The following is a 23,338-nucleotide window of genomic DNA, read 5'->3' on the forward strand; positions in this document are numbered from 1 at the left end:
AGAAACTTGGTAAGGGTGAAGTTCCTGAAACAGTATGATGAAGTAGTTAAAATGGTGCGCTCTGGGGAGTCAGACAAAACTGAGTTCAAATTGTGACACAGCTTCCTTTTTGCTGTGTGAACTTCAGTCATTTCTAGGAGCCTAGTTTGCTCCTCTCCAGGATGAGAGCAGTAAGGCTATTCTGTAACAATAATATTATTATCCTATATGTTCTAATATTTAATGTTTAAAATGTTAATATTTATCTGCTTTAATGATATAGAATTAAATTTTTTGTATGGTGTGAGGTATGGATCTAAGCCTATCTTTTTCACCACCCCCCCAAAATTGTTCCATTTTGGCTCTTAGTACTTCTAGGAAATTACACAACTGTTCAGAGCAAAAGGGAAAGAGAGTTACGTTGCTTAAATACCTACTCTAGGGACTTCCCTGGTGATATAGCAGTTAAGACTCCATACTTCCAATGCAGGGGCACAGGTTCAATCCCCAGTTGGGGAACTAAGATCACACAAGCTGTGTGGCCTGGCCAAAAAGTTAAAAATTAAATAAAATCTGAAATTAATATAGAAAAAGAAATAAATACCTACTCTATGCCTAGTTCTTCCTATACATGATATGATCTCTATGACAGTCCTCCCAGTCAGATAGTGTTATTCCCACATTCCTGATGGAGAAGCTGAGATTTAGGTTCCACCCTGGGTCAGGAAGATCCCCTGGAGGAGGGCATGGCAACCCACTCAAGTATTCTTGCCTGGAAGATTCCACGAACAGAGGAGCTTGGGGGGGGGGCCACAGTCCACGGGTCACAAAGAGTCAGACACGACTGAGGCGACTTAGCATGCCTGGGGTGGTTTGAGCACACCCCTGTGGGAAGCCCCTCACCTCTCATCTTCTGCCTTCTCAGGTCAGAGCAGAAATCCTCACAACGTTTGCCCTCTGTGGATTCGCCAACTTCAGCTCCATTGGGATCATGCTGGGAGGCCTGAGTGAGTCCTAGAGGGGCCTCCCTGGCCTCCTATAGAGGACGGGGGTTGAGGGGGGCTGGTCTCCAGTTCTGGCTCTCAGATACCTACAACCTCCTAGGGATCTGTACGCCTCAATTCTCCTCTTAGTCTAAGGCAGAGTCTGAACAAGGAGGTCATGGAACTTCCTCCCAGGCCTGGAATTTCATGGCTTCTCTGCTGCTCAGCTGGCCCAGGAGGTCAGCACCTTGGCCTCGAAGGGCAAGCCTGGCTCAGGGCCCTAGGGAGGGTCGGAATGTACGGTATTGGCTGCCCGGCTGAAGCTTTGACCTGCTAGTTCCCATACCCACAGTGGACAGACAGGCCCAGTGGGGCCTGGGGAGGAAGGCTCTATAGAACTACCAGCTTTTTACAAAAAAACTTTCCACCCTTCACAGTCCCCTGCCTGGTGGTGCAACCATCCCGTTTTATTGAAAAGGAAACAGTCGTGCAAAAGGGGAGTGTGACCCGAGTCACTCAGCTATTAAGTGGCTGTTAACTGTCACTGTGTTAGTCATGTAGTCGTGTCCGACTCTTTGCAACCCCATGGACTGCAACCCATCAGGCTCCTCTGTCCATGGAGTTCTCCTGGCAAGAATACTGGAGTGGGTTGCCATTCCCGTCTCCAGGGGATCTTCCTGACCCAGGGATACAACCTGGGTCTCCTGCATTGCAGGCAGGAGATTCTTCACCATCTGAGCCACCAGGGAAGCCTAGTAAGTGGCTGAACCTGTATTCAATCCTGGGCCTGCCTGATTCCAAACTCAATGTTCTTTCGCTACACCTGCCGCTGATGGCATGTGAGGAGGTGTGGAATGCTACCTAGTCAGGCCAAGGAGGACTCTCAGACTCAACAAGCGTCAGAAGGACAGTGTCTGTTCCTCTGGCCCCCAGAAGAGGAAGGGGGGTGGTCAGCAGACACAGCCAGAGGCACAGAGAGGAGGGAGAGGGGCCTGCGGAGTCCTGGCCCTGAGCCCTCCTGTCTTCCTGCAGCCTCCATGGCTCCCCAGCGGAAGAGCGACTTCTCCCAGATCGTGCTCCGGGCACTCTGCACGGGGGCCTGTGTGTCTCTGGTGAATGCCTGTGTGGCCGGTGAGTGCAGGCCTCGTGGGCTCAGGACTCAGTCCAGGGCCAGACACCGAGGCCCCGGCCTCTCTGGCAGTCCTTGGGTGGCGTTGCGGGGAACAGAAAGGGGCTGGACCCTGCCCACTAGCTGCTTTCTCTGCACAGGGATCCTCTACATGCCCAGGGGCCCTGCAGTGGACTGTGTGTCCCTCCTGAACACCACCCTCAACAGCAGCAGCTTTGAGGTGTACCAGTGCTGCCACCAGGCCTTCCAGAGGTGAGTGCCGGGGCCGGGGGCCGGGGGGTGGGGTGCTGACAGTGATGGGGCACAGAGGCCCGAGTACCTGGGGTGGGGGAGGCCTTTGGTACCAGAGCAACGGGGTAGAAATGTTATGGCTGTGGTTGATGTAACCAAGGGAAGAAGAAGCGGGACTTGAGGACCAAACTTAGAAGAAGTTTGGACCAGAGGCATGGAGCAACTTCCCTGAAGTTGCTCAGCCTTTAGTGGTCAGCAGAGCCCAGGCCTGGAGTGCAGACTACAGCTTCTGCTTCTTTTCAGCCCCAGCCCGGAGTTCAGCCTAGAGGCCCTGGACAACTGCTGTCGGTTCTATAATCACACGATCTGTGCGTAGCAGGGACAGAACGTCTCTGTGTCTTCCGGGCGTTATTCTCTCCCAAGAAGCAGAGCCGCCACCCTTCTCTCTCCAGACCCCACTATCCTGGGGGAAGCCACAGGGCTTAGACCACCTCAGACACAAATCAGGAAGGGTGGCCAGGGACTGGGCGGAATGATGGATGCCCCCACCCTTCACCCCGTTTCTGCTCTCGCATTTCCTCCCTCCTCAAATATGAATGCTCAGGGCCGCCTCTGCCTCCACTCTCTTCTCTGTCCCCCCTGCCCTGGGTCTCCCCTGTTTGTGCTCCCCTTCTGCTCCGGGGCCCTTGGCCCTGGCATTTCAGCCACCTCTTTCCCTTCCCTTCTCTCTGGGCTCGGGAATCGCACTGTGGCTTAACTCTGCCCCATGGCTTCTCCTGGAGATGCTTTCCTCCACTTTCGTAGCCTTCCTTACTGCCCTCCTACACAGACTGGTGGCCTGTGTAGCACTGTCCCCCAAGGTAGGCAGAGGTTTCCATGATCCACTAGGTTTGGGAAACACTGAGCTAAATAAAGTTAGGGTTTTTTTTGTGTGTGTGTTTGTTTTTCTCACTGTGGACTCATCAGAGCTTGATGTGGATATGATAGGAGACGTTTTCCAAATTTGGCTGTAAGAGTCATTTTGATGGGAGTATCTTTTAGTTGAGGATCCCATGGGCAACAGTCTGGGAAATACCGGTTGATGTTCAGACTGCTTTCCTCTACCTAACTGTGGCCTTTGTGGATGTTTACCTGGTGCTACATGTCAGTGTGTGGTTCTCAGTGCTCCATACTTTGTGGCTCAATCCTTACCACAACTCTGTGAGGCAGGTACTGTTGTCATCCCTAGCTGAGGGACCAGAGTTCAGAGAGGTTAAGTAACTTGCCTGGAGTGGCTCAGCAGGGAAGAGGAAGAGGCAGGACTTGATCCCCAGCCATCCAGTTCCACCAGCTGTCGTGTCTGGTCTCCGCTGGGCTGCTAAGAGCTCGGTCGTGTGACTCGCCCTGTGCCCTCTGCTTGCCTCTTCTCCTCAACCCCGTCCCTCTGCTCCCGCAGGTCAGACATCTGATGTGTCTTCTGTGTCTCTGAGCTTTTGTTTCTGGAGTTCCTGTCACCCAGCATGTCCTGCCCTATGCTCCTTGCACTCTGTCCTCATTTCCCTAGCAGCTTTGGCTGCTGGGGCCTGCAGGGTGCCTGTCCCCACCCATTGGCTATGGGGCCCTTGTCCCCTCACCCACCTCTGTTGGATAAGGCTCCCCGGCTGGGGCCTGAGGCCCAGCTGGTTAGCAGTTACCCTGCTCTGTCAAGGATCTGGGCTCTACTGGGCACTGGTCTTCCTCCTTGTGACCCCCATGGGCTGGCCCTGGGTCCCTTCTGCAGGGCCCATGTCCTTGCTCTTAGCTCTGCACAGCAGAGTCAGTGGCCTGACTCCCATGCCCCAGGGCAAGGCTCTTCCTTGCTCCCTGCAGCCCCGACTCCCTTTGAGCTGTCATAGGAGGCCCTCCTGACTGGGCGTCACCCCCTCCCCAGCCTCCTTTCCTGGGCCACCTGTGCACACATCACCTGACCAGTCACATTCCCGGGAGAACTGTTGGCCCCTCAGAGACAGGACTCGGATGTTTCTGGGTCCTCATGGTGCTCAGCACAATGCTGGGCCTATGAAAAGTGGGGGTTTCCCAGGTGGCACTAGTGGTGAAGGACCCACCTACCAACGCAGGAGACTTAAAGATATGCAAGTTCGATCCCTGGGTCGGGAAAATCTCCCTGGAGGAGGGCATGGCAACCCACTCCAGTATTCTTGCCTGGAGAATCCCATGGACAGAGGAGCCTGGCGGGCTGCAGTCCATGGGGTTGCCAAGAGTTGAACATGACTGAACCAACTTAGCATGTATTGAGCACATACTGTGAAAGGTGTTAAATGAGCCTTTATGGAATGGGATTCACCCTCTGTCAGAGGTGCCAGCATGCATCCTGTGCTATACCTGTATGGGCTGCTTCCAGCTCAAGAGCTGTTCTGATCCAGGGGGCTCCTTGGCCATCCGAGCGGCGGACTCTCACCCTCTTCTCCACCCAACATGCTCCTTCCTCTTGCACCTGCAGAAGCTGGGAGTCCCTTGAGGGTGGGACCACAAAAATACACTGCTTAGAGGAGGCACCTGTGCTGGTTCCAGCTGCCTGAGCCTCAGTTCAGTTCAGTTCAGTTCAGTCGCTCAGTCGTGTCCAACTCTTTGCGACCCCATGAACCGCAGCACGCCAGGCCTCCCTGTCCATCACCAACTCCTGGAGTTCACCCAAACTCATGTCCATCAAGTCGGTGATGCCATCCAGCCATCTCATCCTCTGTCATCCCCTTCTCCTCCTGCCCCCAATCCCTCCCAGCATCAGAGTCTTTTCCAATGAGTCAGCTCTTCACATGAGGTGGCCAAAGAACTGGAGTTTCAGCTTTGGTATCATTCCTTCCAAAGAACACCCAGGACTGATCTCCTTTAGGATAGACTGGTTGGATCTCCTTGCAGTCCAAGGGACTCTCAAGAGTCTTCTCCAACACCACAGTCCAAAAGCATCAATTCTTCGGTGCTCAGCTTTCTTTAAATTTCAACTCTCACATCCATACATGACTACTGGAAAAACCATAGCCTTGACTAGACGGACCTTTGTTGGCAAAGTAATGTCTCTGCTTTTTAGTGCCTGTGCCTAACTGCACCCTAAGCAGCAGCTTCTGGGTCAGGATTGGCTCAGATGCCTCCACTTACACCACCCACAGTCACGACAGGCATTGCTAATCAATCAGCATTCTTTGCACTAAATCCAAAAAGGGCTTCAGGATCCGGACCAGCTCAGTACTGGACGAGCCCACCACCAAGTGATTCAAGGTGTCTTTACCAGACCCTAAGGACCCAAACTGATTTTGTGTCACCGGCCTGGAGAAGTGTCAGGTTTTGTGAAACACTAGAAATCAACAAGGACAAGGTGCCCAAGTGGTTAAGGCCGAGGGGTTAAACCGCTAGTCCATTGTGCTCTATGTGCATGAGTTCAAATTCCACCTCCGTCAGACGTGTGCTTTGGGGCTTCCCTGGTGACTCGGATGGTAAAGAATCTGCGTGCAATTCAGGAGACCTGGGTTCAATCCCTGGATCAGGAAGATCCCCTGGAAGAGGGAATAGAACCCACTCCAGTATTCTCGCCTTGGAAATCCCACGGACAGAGGCTACAGTCCATGGAGTTGAAAAGAGTTGGAGATGGCTGAGTAACTAACACTGTCACTAGAAAATCAAAGGGAGCTGAAGCATAGAGGGATCTTTGCAAAGAATGAGTCCTGTGAAAGTACTTTGTCCACTCCAGGATTGCATATTGCTTTATTCAGTCAAGGAACGTGTATGAGTACCTGAGATCTTACTTGGCATGCTTGGGTTGCCATAACAAAGTACTGCAGACGGCACCACTTAAACAACAGAAATTCATTTTGTCACAGTTTTGGAGGCGAGAAGCCCAAGGTTAGGGTGCCTGAATGGTTGGCTTCTTTTCCTGGTTTATAGACACCACCCTCTAGCCGTGTCCTCATACAGCAAAGAGAGCAGCTCCCCGGTGTCTTTTAATAAAGGCCCTAATCTCGCCCATCATGGGAGCACAGCTCTCATGACTTCATCTAACCTGGCTTACTTGCAAAGGTCCCCGTCTCCAAATACTGTCACACTGGGGGTTAGGGCTCCAACATAGGGATCTAGGGGCACACAGCTCAGTCTGTAACACCCACTGTGTGCTGGACTGTGAGCTAGGTAGACGGACAGCAGTGGAGCAGGCTGTGTAATGAGCTGAAGAGCTGGAAACTTCCTGCAAGAAGAGGATCCACTGGGAAGGGAAGCCCCAGCAGAGCCTGGGTGGAGACGGCTTCTGAGGAGGAGTCCTTGAGAGGAGGGAAGGGGAAAGTGACTCCACTGGGGCTGGTGGGGTGAGCACCCAAACGTGGCCTGGCCAATGGCATTTTTTGAGGTTCTTAGTATATTACAAAGTGAAAATAATGCCAGAATAGGATTATACAAATTGCCACTTAAATTTTTATATATTTTAACACAATACACTGTAGTATCAGGTTATCTACAAGATAACGACAGGATTCTTTTTTTTTTTTTTTTCCCAACTAAAGCCCAAGTCAATAATTTAAACAACCATTTCTATTTATACCAAATATTTGAAAGCACTGAATCCTAGTCACTAGACCACCAGGGATATATCAAATATTTGAACGTGCCTGTGTATTTTTACATCAGTTCAGTTCATTTCAGTCGCTCAGTCGTGTCCGACTCTTTGCGACCCCAGGAATCACAGCACCCCAGGCCTCCCTGTCCATCACCAACTCCCGGAGTTCACTCAGACTCACGTCCATTGAGTCCGTGATGCCATCCAGCCATCTCATCCTCTGTCGTCCCCTTCTCCTCCTGCCCCCAATCCCACCCAGCATCAGAGTCTTTTCCAGTGAGTCAACTCTTCACATGAGGTGGCCAAAGTACTGGAGTTTCAGCTTCAGCATCATTCCCTCCAAAGAAATCCCAGGGCTGATCTCCTTTAGGATGGACTGGTTGGATCTCCTTGCAGTCCAAGGGACTCTCAAGAGTCTTCTCCAACACCACAGTTCAAAAGCATCAATTCTTCGGCTCTCAGCCTTCTTCACAGTCCAACTCTCACATCCATACATGACCACTGGAAAAACCATAGCCTTGACTAGACAGACCTTTGTTGGCAAAGTAATGTCTCTGCTTTTCAATATGCTATTTAGGTTGGTCATTACTTTTCTTCCAAGGAGTAAGTGTCTTAATTTCATGGCTGCAGTCACCATCTGCAGTGATTTTGGAATCCCCCAAAATAAAGTCTAACTGTTTCCACTGTTTCCCCATCTATTTGCCATGAAGTGATGGGACCAGATGCCACCTTCGTTTTCTGAATGTTGAGCTTTAAGCCAACTTTTTCACCCTCCATTTTCACTTTCACTTCATTCTCCACTTTCACTTCCATCTAGAGGCTTTCTAATTTCTCTTTGCTTTCTGCCATAAGGGTGGTGTCATCTGCATATCTGAGGTTATTAGGTTTCTTGAAATATGCAGATTCTATGTTCTTCTATACTTGGTGTGATATCAGTCCACATACAAGAAATATTTGTAATTTTTTTAAAATTTATTTTATTGAAGTATAATTGATTTGCAACATGTTCGTTTCCCATGTTTAGCAAAGTGATTCAGTTGTGTGTGTGTGTGTGTGTGTGTGTAGTTTGCATCTGCTAATCCCAGACTCCCAATCCATCCCTTCCCTATTACCCTTCCCCCTTGGCAACCACCAGTGTTCTCTCTGTGAGTCTGTTTCTGTTTCATAGATAAGTTCATTTGTGTCATATTTTAGATTCCATACATAAGTGGTATCATGTGGTATTCGTCTTTCTCTTTCTGACTTACTTTGCTGAGTATGATAATCTCTAGGACCATCCACGTTGCTGCAAATGGCATTATTTGTTTTTTATGGCTGAGCAGTATTCTATCATATATATACGTATATACTGAACTGAACTTATATATATATATGCACCACATTTTCTTTATCCACTAAACTGTTGATGTAAATTTAGGTTGTTTCCATGTCTTGGCTATTGTCAATAGTGCTGCTATTACATGGGTGGTTCAGACAGTAAAGGATCCGTCTGCAATGCAGGAGACACAGGTTCAATCCCTAGGTTGGGAAGATCCCCTGGAAAAGGGAATGGCTACCCACTCCAGTATTCGCGCCTGGAGAATTCCATGGACAGAGGAACCTGGTGGGCTACAGTCCATGGGGTTGCAAAGAGTCAGACACGGCTGAACGACTAACGCTTTCATGAGCGTGGTGGGTACTATATCGATTATAGTTTTGTCTGGGTACACCCAGGAGTAGAATTGCAGGGTCATCAGGAGCTCTAATTTTAGCTTTTTGTTTTTTGTTTTAGTTCTTTTGAGAGACTGCCATACTGTTTTCCATAGCAGTTGCACCAGTTTATATCCCCACCAACAATGTAAGAGGGCTCCCTTTTCCCCAGACTCTCTCCAGAATTTGCTGTTTGTAGGCTTTTCAACGATGGCCATTCTGACTGGTGCATGGTGGTGCTTCATTGTAGTTTTGATTTGCATTTCTCTTAACAATTAGTGGTATCGGGCGTCTTTTCGCTTGCCTGTGGGCCATCTATTGATCATTTTAAATTCAGGTCTGGTGGGATGGCCTGGTCAGGCACTCCTCTTGTCACATAACTACATGAATGGCGGCATTTGGAAAGAGCGGTAAGAGTCGACACCGGAAGCCCTTTCAGGATCCGAGGCTCCTGCCCAGCTCCTGCCGCTCCCTGCATGTGCCTGACCACGAGCGAAAGGACTTGAAAGGGCTTTGTTCATGGAAAGGCCTGGATGCCCAGAGCACGGTGAGAGCAGGCCTTTCCCAGGAGTGGCTGGCTGTGGCTGCCCATGGAGCTGACTGCAGATAGGCGTTGACCACAGCCAGGCTCGGAGCAGTAGAGTGCTGCCCACGGGGGCACCACAGAGGGACTGTCTTGCTTTTGGAGGGGGCAGTGACAACAGCATGCCCTGTCGGGAAGGTCACTGCCACGAGGTTGGGGGGTGGGGCCCATTGTGTGGGTGTCCACGCCTCACATCTGGGATCAAGGGGCAAATGCAGGGTGGGTAAGGAGAAGGGGGCAGCCTAGAACACCAGAGGGTGCGTGAGGCCACACTCTGTTGGGTCCACTCTGTGCTGGAGATCATTTTCTGCCCCCCCATTTCGTCCTGGACCAATCCTTGTATAAAGGATACTATAAGTGAATTACTGGGAAAATAATAATAATAAAGGCATCTTTATTACTTGATTCAATGAACATAAGATTACTGCTATGCAGTTTCTGAATGTCACTTTCAACATCTATACGTATGTTACTGCAGACCCCGAAGCAGATGTGGACCACAACAGTCCTTGCTGTGAATAACTCTGTCCTATAGCATTTTCTGTTCTTAATGAAACATGGGTTTGGGTGAACTCCGGGAGTTGGTGATGGACAGGGAAGCCTGCTGCTAAGTCGCTTCAGTCGTGTCCGACTCTGTGCGAACCCATAGACGGCAGCCCACCAGGTTCTGCAGTCCCTGGGATTCTCCAGGCAAGAACGCTGGAGTGGGTTGCCATTTCCTTCTCCAATGCATGAAAGTGAAAGTGAAGTCGCTCAGTCGTGTCCCACTCTTAGCGACCCCCAGGACTGCAGCCTACCAGGCTCCTCCGACCTTGGGATTTTCCAGGCAAGAATACTGGAGTGGGTTGCCATTGCCTTCTCCAACAGGGAGGCCTGGCGTGCTGCAATTCATGGGGTCACAAAGAGTTGGACATGACTGAGTGACTGAACTGATAGCATTTTCTGTTCTTAATGAAAACTCTTCAGAGCATTGTCTCCTCAGATGATTTGTCCTGCATTTCAGACTCACTAAGGGGAACTGCAGAAAGGCCATGGGACTCTGGTTGGAATCCATGAAACCTGCCTTTCCTATGATAGCATGCGTCTAAAATTGTAAGGACAATAGAAGAATTCCAAACGATGTATGCAAATACTCCCTACTCAAGCACGTGAAGCGTTACTCCCCACCTCTTAAGGGTGGACTATGCTTAGTGATGTTCTTCCAAAGGGTACAGTATGGAAGCAGGGAACAGGAAAGAAACTTTGCCGCAGAGAAGCCTGGTAAACACTTCCTTAGCCAGGTAGTCACAGTTAACCTCTTCAGTGGTAAGTTCAGTTGAGAACACGTACCTTTGATACGTTGTGTCGAGAAGGGCAATTCACCTCTGTGGTGCTCCTCTCCAAAGCTTATAACTAACCTCAGTCGCTAAGTGGTGTCCAACGCTTTGTGACCCCATGAACTGCAGCATGCCAGGCCTCCCTGTCCTTCACTATCGTCCTGAGTTTGCCCAAACTCATGTCCGTTGAGTCGGTGATGCCATCCAACCATCTCATTCTCTGTCGCCCCCTTCTGCTTTTGCTTTCAATCTTTCCCAGCATCAGGGTCTTTTCCAATGAGTCGGCTCTTCGCATCAAGTGGCCAAATAATGGAGCTTCAGCTTTACCATCATTCCTTCCACTGAATATTCAGGGTTGATTTCCTTTAGGATTGACTGGTTTGATCTTGATGTCCAAGGGACTCTCAAGAGTCTTCTCTAGCACCACAATTTGAAAGCATCAATTCTTCAACACTCAGCCTTCTTTATGGTCCAGCTTTTATGGTCCAATCCCAGTCTAACCATGAGAAAAGCATCAGACAAACTCAAATTGAGACACAGTCTACACAATATTGATCCTCAATCATCCTCAAAAGGGGCGTCACCTAGAAGCAGGGAAGCTCTGAGAAACTGTCACAACCCCAAGAAGCCAAAGGAGACAAGATGACTCGATGTGTATCACGGTGGGTTGCATTTTGTTCCCCCCAAAAGCTATGTCCAAATGCCAGCCCTCACTACCTGTGAATCTGACCTTCGCTGGAAGTAGGATTTTACAGATGTAATTAGGTTAAGAAGCTCAAGATGAGATTATCCTGGATTTAGTATGAGCCCTAAATTCAATGACTGAGTGTCGTTATAAGAGAAAGGAGAGGGGTGTTTGAAGCACACAGGCCCAAAGATGCACAAAGAAGGTCGTATAAAGATGGCCACAGAGATCAGCATCATGCTCCAAGATATAGCCCACCCCAAGCCAAGGAGCCCCTGGGGCCACTGGAAGCTGGAAGAGGCAGGAAGCGTTCTCCCCTAGAGGCTTCAGGGGGAGGGTGCCCTGCACACTCAGGACTGTTAGCCTCCAGAACTCCAGAGAATACATTTCTGTTGTTTTCAGCCACTAAATTTGTGGTGATTTGTTCCAGAAACCCTAAGAAATTGATCCAGGTATCTTGCATGGGATCCTGGAATGGAAAAATTATATTAGGGAAAAACTCATGAAATCCAAATACAGTGTGGAGTATGTTAAAAACATTACAATTTCTCTATCAGTTGTGATAATCATAGTAACTGGGAGAGGAAACTGGGCAGGGGGATCTATAGGATTCATGGGAACTCTATACAGCCTTTCTATAAATCTAAAACTATTTTAAAATTAAAAAATTATTAAACTGCATGGGATGGGCTTTCCTGGTGGCTCAGTGGTAAAGAATCCACCGACCAGCGCAAGGAACACAAGTTCGATCCCTGGTCTGGGAAGATCCCACATGCCACAGAGCAGCTAAGCCCATGTGCCACAAATACCAAGCCAGAACTCTCGAGCCTGGGAGCCGAAGCTACTGAAGGCCCTTCATCCTAGGCCCCGTGCTCTGCAGCAAGAGCAGCCAGAACAATGAGAAACCCTTGCAGCTAGTGAGTAGCTCCCTCTTGCTGCAACTAGAGAAAAGGCCACGAAGCAACGAAGACCCAGCACAGCCAAGTAAATAATAGCATGGGAAAAACCCTGCATGGACACAAATTTTTTTAACTTGTAATTCAGCCCAGGGGTAGCTCTGTCCTAGACAATGCTTGTTCCAGCCGGCAACCCATCAAGATCTGTGAGTCAATCAGTGAGCCCCATTTACTCTTTTTCCATTGATCATCTTGCTCTCACCTCGTGGTCCTGCTCTCACCTCTGTTGACCCCTCACTTTAATTCAAGCGCGTGCCTTCGGCTGAATATGAATTAGTCCTGGCCTTTTTACAACCACATAGAGAACATCATCTGCTTGAAATTACTAATGACTCAGAATTGGTGAGCCCTGAGTTTGGACAGGACTATTTGTATCATTTTGAGGCTGTCTGCCCCTCCCAACTTTTCTTACAATTTTTATACCCACAGCATGGATGGTCTCTGTCATCCAAGAGATTTTATGTTTGAATCATGAGACTCCACCCCCATGACCACTGTAGACTGAATAAGGACTGAACACCTGACTCAAGAGAAGAATTGACATGACTATGGTCATGTCAATTGTCTCTCAGATTTTTGGGAAAGATCAAGCTAAAGGAAAAAAAAAAAAAAAAAACGAGAAAAAAAGAAACAGCTCAGAGCTGAGTCATCACAGTGGACCTGGCTTGGAGCTGATTTCATCTCCACCCTTCCTGCAGCCTCGTTGCTCAATTTTTCCTTGGATTCAGTGAGAGCTGAATTCTTTCCCGAATCCCCTCTAACCTGAGCTAATCAAGAAGGTTCCGTTCACTTTTCAATCAAGAGGATGCCGCCTCAGAGTACCACATTGTTTAGCTCCTCATTCCGCTTGAAATCAAGTGTTCATCGTCATCTTCTTGCCTACCATCCAAACAAGAATCTCACTACTTCTCCAGGCAACCCGTCTCATATTGGACAGCTCCACTTCTTTGAAAGTTCGTTTTGATTCTGCATCAAAAAGTTTTGCCATTCTGGGCTACTCCAAGTAACCCAGAATGAACAAGTCCAATCATGTCTGTGTCTTTATTGTTCTCCCCCACCACCCAAAACCAAAGTACTTGCTCGTTGGTTTTAAAAAATTACATTTTATAGAAACCTTATGGAAATGTTCTACTCTCCACAAAATAGCCCTCCAACTGTTCAAAGATGGCAGCCATCCAGTCTTCTTTTCTGAGCTGGGAACCTTGAGTTCTTTCAGCTGTTACTCACACAGGACATAATAGTTTCAGAAGTTGCCCCAGACTTGATTCAAAGCTGTTCTTCCCTGATGTACAGACAGTTCATGAGTCATGAGCAAGTTCAAGATTGAAGCCAGAACACAGGGTGGTAAATAAGATCTCACGGGTGTAACCAAGATGATGCGTTGGGGCAAAAGAGTGAATTTAGCCTTGGGAGGGTGTTTGAAAGAGGCAGACCTCTTAGGATGGAGGAGTGTTAAGAAGCTACATGCCTGCTTCAGAAATCCTCAAAGCTGGAAGCTTGTGTGTTGACAGTAAAACGCCAAGAGGAATTGTCATGGAGGGAGAGAATGGAAAGAAGTCCTGACCCAAATCACAAAGGGGACCAGAGCTAGGATATGAATGGAGTGGATGGGACCTTCTCTACTGGGACATCTATTAGGATCCCTACCTACCCTCCATCCAGGGTACAAGTTCCTAACTTGCCTGGGGAGTGATTTCCGTTCCAGAGGAGGAAGGGAGTTGCTGTTTTGGATCAAGTTTTGACAAAGACATGGAATGGTAATGTGGGAGTAACTGCCCACAGAGACTTTGTGAGTGGAAGCGAAGGAGAAGCCGGCATATTCAGGCACTGATTCCACACTTGAAAATATAGCCATTCAGGAAGAAGTAAAAATGGAACTCTGGTCCTGCTATAGTAACATATCCCAATGAGAAAAGGAAGGCAGAGAGGACAAAAGAAATCAGCATGGTTATAAATGAATATTTGGGCAAACCACGGGAGATGGTGAGGGACAGGGAGGCCTGGCACGCTGCAGTCCATGGGGTTGCAAAAAGTCAGGCAATACTTGGGGACTGAACAATAGCAAATGAATATCAGGAACCTGGCTTACAAGAATTTCAAAATAATGGTCACCAAAATCTGACCAGAGAGCACCCGACCCAGTGTAGGAAAGATGGCCTACCTGCCGTCTATAGCTTGCTGACCACTGCCTTAGACAAGGGACACATCCTCCACGTCCCTGAAACATTTCACAATTTTGCTCCAAGCCTGCTGGAACACAGATTCGAAGGTGAGCCCCCTTAGGTCATGGAGACAAAAGCAACAGGCCAGGGATGGGGCAGCCACAAGTTAGAAGGAACCTGAGCTCCAGAGGTCTTTGTAGAGCAAGATTGCCATTACAGTGCAAACTTTATGTGAGTGAAGAATATGTATCTTGTACATGTCTTATTTGGGATCTGTCATACACACCCTGCCACTGGACAAGAAGAGCAAGACAGGCAGAAAGAGCAGCTTTGCCTTTTCCCTGTGGGGTTCTTGATAAGAGCAAATGGGAAACAAGACCAAATGGGAGGAACTTCCCTGGTGGTCCACTGGGCTTCCACTGGGGGAAAAAGTTCAATCCCTGGTCTGGGAACTAAGATCCTGCATGAAAAAGTATATTTAAAAAAAGAACTGGGAAACAACAAGTGAGAACCACCCTCACCCCTTGATAGCGGGTTCTCTGACAGCCTGGGGCTGGTGGAGTCCACTGGAGCCTGAAAGATGACCGCTCCATCTGATAAAGTCCAAGTCTGAAATATACCACTCACTGGCCCCCAAGGCCTAAAAGAAGAAAGCCAGAGTCTTGAAACTCATGGGAGAGGAAGTGGAGAGAGAGCCACGGGGCCAAATTGCAAAGGTTTCCAATTCAGCATTTTGACAGGAGACCACCATAAAGGAATGAAGAAGGGTCATGGCAGGGTGGTACCAACTCTATGCCTCAGGCTTGGGAAAGCAGGCAGAGCGGAAGAGGCCGATCAGCTGTGTGGAACCGGTGAACCTACAGTTACCCGGCCAGCTAGTGAACGTGGCCTGACCCATAAAGCAGACTCAAGCCTATGGGACCTGTGTTTTTCCTCTTGGAGAGCAGCAGGATGGAGCCAGAAGAGCATTCCTCCCCACAGCTCCCCTCCTGCCCACCGAGTGTTTCACATGGTGTATAGAGCTTAAAGACCTTCCCAGGTAGCGCTAGTGGGAAAGAACCCACCTGCCAGTGCAGGAGATGGAAGAGACATGGGTTCAATCCCTGATTCGGGAAGATCCCCTGGAGGAGGGCATGGCAACCCACTCCAGTATTCTTGCCTGGGAAATCCCGTGGACAGAGGAGCCTCGTGGATTACAATCCATGGAGCTACAGAGACTTGTACACGACTGAGCGATGGAGCAGACACAAGACAGGCAATAAACAGAGCTTATGTGTCCGATTCTTTGCGACCCCATGGACTGTAGACCCCATGGACTCCTCTGTCCATGGGATTTCCCAGGCAAGAATACCGAAGTGGGTAGCCATCCCCTTCTCCAGGGGATCTTCCCCACCCAGAGATGGAGTCTTGGTCACCTGCTTTGCAGGTGGATTCTTTACCATCTGAGCTGCCGGGGAAGGCTTCTGAAGCCACTACTAACAGCCCACCTACTACATGTGGGCTGTTTCTGCTATTCAATGCCAGGTGACAAAGGACAACCTTTCCAAGAAAAAAAGATAAATTATTTAGGGATGAGATGGGAAACTTGCCTTGTGAACTAAAGATTGCTTTTATCTCCTGAAACTTGGTTTCTCAGTAAGATTCTTTTCTACTTTTAGAGGTGTTGCTTGTTTATATTCCAACCGATCTATTTTTTTCAAAGTCAATGCCTCCATTAGAGGAGAAATGAACTGTATCAAAGCCCACAACTTTCAAAGGATCTTTTCTTCCACAGTGACCCAGCGATAAGTATCTCTAATCTTCTTTGTTGGGACCTGGGGCAAGCTGGGTTTTGCAGCATCAGCTGTTCTGAGCCAGAATATGGCCAAATGCTGGAGGCTGGGTCCAGGGTCATCTTGGTAAGAACAGAACCCCAGGTGAGAAAATTTGGTGGCTGGAAGGGGAAAGGAGGTGATATCTGAAATGTTTCACCATTCAATGAATCAGTGTAATCTACGTAAGCTGGAATGAATTCTAGGAAGCTCAAGTCAGCAGCTTTCAACAGCCTGGTGGGTTTTACCCCTTATGAGGTGTGTCACAGTCATTCACTGCTGTTCAGTCGCTAAGCCGTGTCTGATGCTTTGCAACCCCTGGACTGCAGCACACCAGGTTTCCTTGTCTTCACTATCTCCCAGAGTTTGTTCGAACTCACGTCCCCTGAGTCGATGATGCCATCTAGTGATCTCATCCTCTGTCGCCCCCTTCTCCTCCTGCCCTCAGTCTTTCCCAGCATCAGGGTCTTTTCCAATGAGTTGGCTCTTTGTATCGGGTAACCAAATATTGAAGCTTCAGTTTCAGCATGAGTCCTTCCAATGAATATTCAGGGTTGATTTCCTTTAGGATTGATTGGTTTGATCTCCTTGCCATCCAAAGGACTCTCAAGAGTCTTCTCTATTGGTTTTCTTATAATAGTGAAAGTACTGGAGTTTATGAACAATTTACCTTTTTAATAAAAGAAATATATAAGTCAGAGCAGTATTTTACTCAGAGTTCATTTGATTGCAAGCCACAGAAAACAAACAGTTCTGGAGAAAAGGGGAGGATGGACTCTCTCACCAGAAAGTTGCAGGACAGCCCCAGGCAGCGGGTGCCAGGGGTGGTCCAGGACTCTCTGTGCCTTTCCCAGGGGTGGTCCGGGACTCTCTCTGTGCCTTTCCCAGGGGTGGTCCGGGACTCTCTCTGTGCCTTTCCCAGGGGTGGTCCGGGACTCTCTCTGTGCCTTTCCCAGGGGTGGTCCGGGACTCTCTCTGTGCCTTTCCCAGGGGTGGTCCGGGACTCTCTCTGTGCCTTTCAGCCCCTGCTTTTCTCTGTGCTTGTGTCTTCCCGTGTACATGGTGACTTCCTGCTGTAGAACTGGCCTTCTCCATAAGACTGGGACCCTGGCCATCGGAAAATCATGGATTCACATGGAAGCTTACATCCCCCCCGACAGCTCGTTGGGGGAATAAAAAGAGGGCAAATCTCCAAGAGTGTGATTGATCCTCTGGGGTCAGGGGCCCTCCTCCAGGCCAGTCACTAAGGGCTGGAAGGTGGGATGTGATCACTGGTCCAGCCTGGCGCTTTTCCCTACTCCCCGATCTGTCACTATGACCCGGGAAGCAGAAGATGGCAGCTCCTGTTTGGACAGCATGGTTGGAGGCAGGGGGTTGAACAATTCCCCCAAAGAATGGGGGTGTTGTCCCCCGAAGAAAGGCAGCTATTCTTTCCATATGTCTGTAAAGACGTGCAAGGCTAGCACATCTTTAAAAAGTCTGAGAGGACTTCCCTGGTGGCCTAGTGGTGAAGAGTCTTCCTGCCCGTGCACGGGGCATGGGTTTGATCCTGGCTCCAGGAAGCTCCTACATGCCAAGGGGCAACTAAGCCTGCGTGCCACAACTACTGAGCCTGCACGCCCTAGGTCCCATGCTCCACAGCAAGAGAGGCCACCACAGTGAGAAGCCGGCCCACTGCAACGAGAGAGTGGCCCCTGCCTGCTGCAGCTAGAGAAAGCCTCACGCAGCAGTGAAGACCCAGTGCAGCCATAAATCACTAGATGAAACATTTAAAAGTGTCTGAGATAATAGAACTAATGGAAATTTTGAAATAACTTGGGTAAAGGGGACTATCATTTTCTGAATGCTTATTATGGAACAAATTACTTGCATATGCCATCCTGTATAGTCCTAAAAACAAAAACCCCTAACTCTGTGAAGCAGATATTGTTTACCCTCATTTTACCAGCGAGGAAACTGAGCACAGAGGAGTGGCTTGCTCCAAGACACACTGCTCCATGGCTGAGCCAGTCTTTGAACTCAGTTCTGTTTGATTTTAACCCCAGACTCTTAACCATCATAATACTTTGGCTTCCTCATGAATCTACCCAATGAACCGATACATGTGTAAAAACATTAATACCTTATTCTTGTTCTGATTAATAGTATGGGACTTCTGCGGCAGTTTAAAAAGGTGGCTGCAAACTCCCCTTGAAAAGCCAGTCCACGTTCCCTCTCCTTTCATCCAGGCAGGCTTGTGACCACTTTGATCAGTAGAGTCTGGTGGAGACGATGCTATAGGACTTCTGAGGCTGGAGTAGGAATCAAAGATGCCTGGTTTCAGAGTGTTTGAAATAAGGGAAAGATGAAATTGAGGACTAGCCCGGAACAAACCAAGTAGCAAAGTAGTGGTTTTTCCCAATAGGGAAACTGTTGCGAAAATCCTTGGCTCCAGGCTGCAATCTCCCTTCCTCCACCAGGTGGCGTAGATGCATCGGTCGCTCCCTCCTCGCCGGTCTCCACAGGGCGGTGAAAGAACCGGTGGGTTCTGCGATACGGTGGATGACCCCACCCCAGCCTGGATCCTTGGTTCCAAAACTGCAGAGAGCAGAACCCCAGGAGGACCTGGGTAAGGCCGCTTTTGGGAACCTCCTCCTTCTTTGGGAGAAGGCAGAGCGGCTTCCCTGGTGACTCAGACAGTAAAGCGTCTGCCTGCAATGTGGGAAACAGGGGTTCGATCCCTGGTTTGGAAAGATACCCTGGAGAAGGAAATGGCGACCCACTCCAGTACTCTTGCCTGGAAAATTCCATGGATGGAGGAGCCTGGTAGGCTACAGTCCATGGGATCACAAAGAGTCGGATACGACTGCGTGACTTCACTTTCAGAGCCTCCAAAGGAGGGTAGACCTGAAAACACAATTTTCCTGGCGGGGTCCACCATCCCACTACAGGAGGGCTCAGTCTCCCCACTGGGAGCCCCTTCAGATGGCTCAGTTTCCGCTGTCAATAGGGTTTCATCAGGGACATCGTCCGCAGCCCTTCTGATGAAAAGCCGGAGAACCCTGGATTTACTGTCTCCTTTCCTCAGTTCTTTTCATTCCATCCGAACCAGAGGGCTCCACACGCATGATCTAACAAGTCTAGCAGTACCAGAAAAAGAGTCCACCTCCTGCCTGTGTGGGCCAATTATTTTCTTGTCTTTCTGATTTTGGTGGAGAATGCAAACACGGGAGATAAAAATTTTCCGAGGCATTGCATACCTGAAAATGTCTCTATTCTATCGTTAGATTAGGTTACTAGTTGACAGGGCATAGGATTTCGTGGAAATCGTTTTCTCTTACAGCTTTGAAGACTTTATCCAGCTGTGTTCTGGTTGAGATAGCTGATCCCATTTATTCTCATTTTTGATCACTTGAATATTAATGACTTTTTCCTTTCTGAAAGCTTTTAGAATAATTTCCTTATCCTTAGTATTCTAACATCATAATGGATCTTTTCCCATTCTTTGTGCTGGGAATTAGGTGGGTCTTTTTTTCTTAACTTGATATATGATTGACTTTTAATATTATATGTTACAGTGTATAATATAGTGATTCACAATTTTTAAGGGCTACACTCTATAGACCAGTTATAGTTATTATAAAGTGCTGTGCTTACTATGCTATATGATATATCCTTGTAGCTTATTTTATTTTTGGCTATGCTGGGTCTTAATTGCCGTGCGGGCTCTACTCTAGTTGTGGCGAATGGGGGCTACTTTTTAATTGCAGTGCACAGACTTCTCATTGCGGTGGTTTCTCTTGTTGCCGAGCATGGGCTCAGTAGCTGTGGGGCATGGGATTAGTTGCTCCAAGGCATGTGGGGTCTTCCAGATCAGGGATGGAATCTGTGTCTCCTGCGTTGGCAGGCGGACTCTTTATCTCTGGAAGCCCCTCATCGCTTATTTTATACCTAATATTTCTACCTCTTATTCCCCTTTCCTCTCTCCACTGGTAACCACTAGTTTGTTCTGTGTATCTGTTAGTCTGCTTTCTTGTTGTTGTTGTTATATTCACTAGTTTGCTTTATTTTTTAGATTCCACATATAAGTGAAATCATATAATATTTGTCATTCTCTGCCTGACTTATTTCACTCAGCATAATGCCCTCCAAGTCCATCCATTTTGCTGCAAATGGAAAAATCACATTCTTGCTGATGGCTGAGTAGTATTCCATTGTATACACACAGATACCACCTTTTCTTTATCATTCATCTGTTGATATGGTTGTTTCCATATCTTGGCGATTGTAAATAAGGCTGCTATGAACACTGAGGGTGCATTTAGCTTTCCAGGGTGGCCCTTTCAGTCTGTGAACTTGTGTCACTGAACTCTGGGAAGTTTTTTTAATCATGGAATTCTCTAGGCAAGAATATCCTTCTCCAGGGATTCCTTTCGTTATGATTCCTTGGAACTATTATTTGACTGTTGGACTTTCTGGATTTATCTTCTACTTTACTTTATCTTCCAACTTCTCTCTCAATGTTTTTCCTGCTGCCATAATTTTAATTTTCAAATGCTTCTTCCTTATGATTAAGTTTTGTTTTTAGTGTCTTTTTTCTGTTTCTTGGGTGTAATGTCATCCCCTACGTGTCTGAGAATGTTAATCATTTGAAGGCATTTTCCTCTGTCCCGTCGGTGTTGTCTCTGAGCTCTCCGCTCGTTTTTTCCTTAACTCCTGTCTTCTATACAGGATGCTTTCTTCAGATGTCTGGTAACCCATTGTTCTTCATCCTATATTTCTTTTCCTTTCTTCCTTTCTTCGCTGTGCTGTGCAGCTTGCAGGATCTTAGTTCCCCAACCAGGGATCAAACCCATCCTTCCGCAGTGGAAGTGCGGAGTCCTGGCAGTGCTTACATGTCAGTACTTACAGATCACGGGCCTGGGGCCCTTGTGTTTCTCGAGGGAAGAATGTTCCAGTGTCCTGCCTGAGTGTATCCATCGGGCAGAGAGAATTCTGATAGTGGGGTGGCACAAAGTGGGAGGACTTAATCTCTCAATCCCTCTTTTGAAATACAGAGCCTTGGGGTTTCCCTGGCAGTCCAGTGGCTAAGACTACGCCTTCCAAGGCAGGGGGTGCAGTTTCCCTGGTTAGGAGCTAAGATCCCACATGCCTTGCGGCCAAAAAGCCGAAGCATGAAACAGAAGCCCTATTGCAACAAATTCAGTGAAGACTTTAAAAATGGTCCCCATTAAAAAAAAATCCTTTAAATAAATAAAGGAAACACAGAGCCGCATCCCTTCCACTGTGCCTGTTTCCCGTGTGTGTGTCAGAGGCTGGGGCATCCTTGGGGCTGCGTGGAGCGGGCCAGTGGGTTGCGGATCCTACTTCCAACCCTGCCTCTAGCCCCACCTCCACTCCTACCTTCCGCCAGAACAGGTGCCTCCGAGTCCTCTCGGTCCTGCCTTCCCAGCTCTGCCACCTCCTTCCTCTGCTTTTCACCTTCCAAAACGTCAACCTTTCCTCCCCTCGTTGTTGCTGCTCCCGTCCTCGGTGTCCTTCCTGTTTCACCAGTGTCTTGTTTCTCTCCTGTCTTTTTAGTGGGGCTTTGAGAACAAACAGCTGAATACATGTACTTCATCGTCCACGTTTAGCTGACAGACCGGAGTCTACCCTGCAGGAGCAGAAGGGCAGGGTGAAGTGAGAGAATGGGCTCCCGAGCCAGGCACGTCTGTGGCTGAGCTCTGGCTCCTTGTCTCCATACCCCTGTGCGACCTTGGGCAAGATGGTCAGCCTCTCTGAGCCTCGGATTGCTTATCAGTAAAATGAGCCAAAAATGACCTGTTAACTCACAGAGGTGTTGATGAGGCCGGATTTTCACCCCAGGCCTGTTGGAGCGCAAGGCCACCCTCTGAGCCACCACACCAGCCTGCTTCCCAGAGGACGGCACAAGTCAGAGAGGGGCTTCTTGGCCAGCCAGGGCTCCGGGATGAAGACACACGGAACAGAACAACCCCCAAGCTGCCTTAACACTGTTAGTGAGATAAAAATATGTGTTTTAAAAAATTGTGAATGGCCTGTATAAGAGAAAAAGGTCTTTAACAAATTGAAATGACAAAATTAATCTATTATCGCTCCCAATTGCATGTTGGTTAGAGAGTTCACAGCAATGCCAGATCCTGTATAAACCTTGTGTTCCCATTATGTGCTTGTCATGGTAACAGCTATTGGGTTAAAAATATATTCAGTTAACATTTTTTTAAAAAAGATATATTGATTTATTTTATCTTTTTGGCTGTGGTAGGCCTTCGTTGCTGACAAGGGCTTTCTCTGGTGGCAGCTGCCGGGGCTGCTCTCCAGCTGCGGGGCGCTGGCTTCTCATTCCAGTGGTTTCTCTTGCAGTGGAGCAGGGGCTCTAGCCACGCGGCTTCCGTAGTTGCAACATGTGGACTCAATAGTTGCAGCAAGTGGGGGCTCTAGAGCACAGGCTTAGCAGCTGTGCTGCACGGGCTCACTAGCTTCAAGGCACGAGGATAGTGGAATGGCTGATTCCGAAGACTGTGACTAGAAGAAAGGGAGGAGGGTCCCTTGGTGGAGGAACAGCAAGGGGCATCCCAGGGTCTGTTTCGTCCAGACCTTGTTGAAGCAAGAGATGGATTCTCGGGAGTGCAGAGTGTGCTGCCTGAGACTGAATGTCTTACCAGTTCAGTGGGATAGTGACTTTGAGTCAGATTTAAATCGAATTAGAAAAAAAAAAAAAAAAAGAGGCCAGACCACTGCAGGTTTGCAGTCCCTAACCCTGGTGCTTGCTCTCACGCCCACCAGCAAGTACGTAGCTCTCTGTGGCCCGCCCTGTAGGAGTAGATGCCCACTGATTGTGTGCTCCTGAGCAGGGCCCCCAAAGCCTCCATCCTGAGGTCCTGCTAGAATGGCCTGTCAGCACCTCCTGACCAGAGGGACGGGGGAAGCAGGGCCCAGCTCTGGAAGCAGGGGAGAGGCCGCTGCACCCAATGGTGGGCAGGGGGTGGGACACCCATCACCCCGTGAGTGGCAGTGGGCAGGGCTGGTTCATCTTCAACACTGGACTGGCCTGGATACCTTCCTGGGGGTCCGGCTACATCTCATCTCCTACATCTGCCGCTGCCCACCAGGCCAGTTCATGACGGCACTGACTCAGGACACGCCGTGGACGACAGCTGAGCGGCACACAGGTAACTGGATGGCTAAGAGGCAGGAGGTCCAGGCATCCTTTCAGGCAGAGTCAGCTCCTCATTGTGGCT

At 48.8% G+C, this 23,338-nt stretch overlaps 1 protein-coding gene across 4 annotated transcripts in view; it reads left to right on the forward strand.

The window, feature by feature from the left end:
- SLC28A1 (solute carrier family 28 member 1) overlaps positions 1-22,259 on the forward strand; it is an 80,189-nt gene extending 57,930 nt beyond the window's left edge. For 3 of the 4 annotated variants that reach the window (XM_069560382.1, XM_069560388.1, XM_069560387.1), the window contains 4 exons: positions 905-986; positions 1,995-2,093; positions 2,232-2,343; positions 2,626-3,254. In XM_069560382.1, coding sequence (XP_069416483.1) covers positions 905-986; positions 1,995-2,093; positions 2,232-2,343; positions 2,626-2,698 — 366 coding nt within the window. In that variant the 3' untranslated portion in view covers positions 2,699-3,254. Of the gene's footprint in view, positions 1-904; positions 987-1,994; positions 2,094-2,231; positions 2,344-2,625; positions 3,255-21,659 lie in introns of those variants that run through there. The other variant, XM_069560386.1, reaches the window with a different exon arrangement.
- The last annotated feature ends 1,079 nt before the right edge of the window (positions 22,260-23,338 follow it).

The sequence above is a fragment of the Ovis canadensis genome, chromosome 18 (assembly GCF_042477335.2).
Source record: "Ovis canadensis isolate MfBH-ARS-UI-01 breed Bighorn chromosome 18, ARS-UI_OviCan_v2, whole genome shotgun sequence".
NCBI lineage: Eukaryota > Metazoa > Chordata > Mammalia > Artiodactyla > Bovidae > Ovis > Ovis canadensis.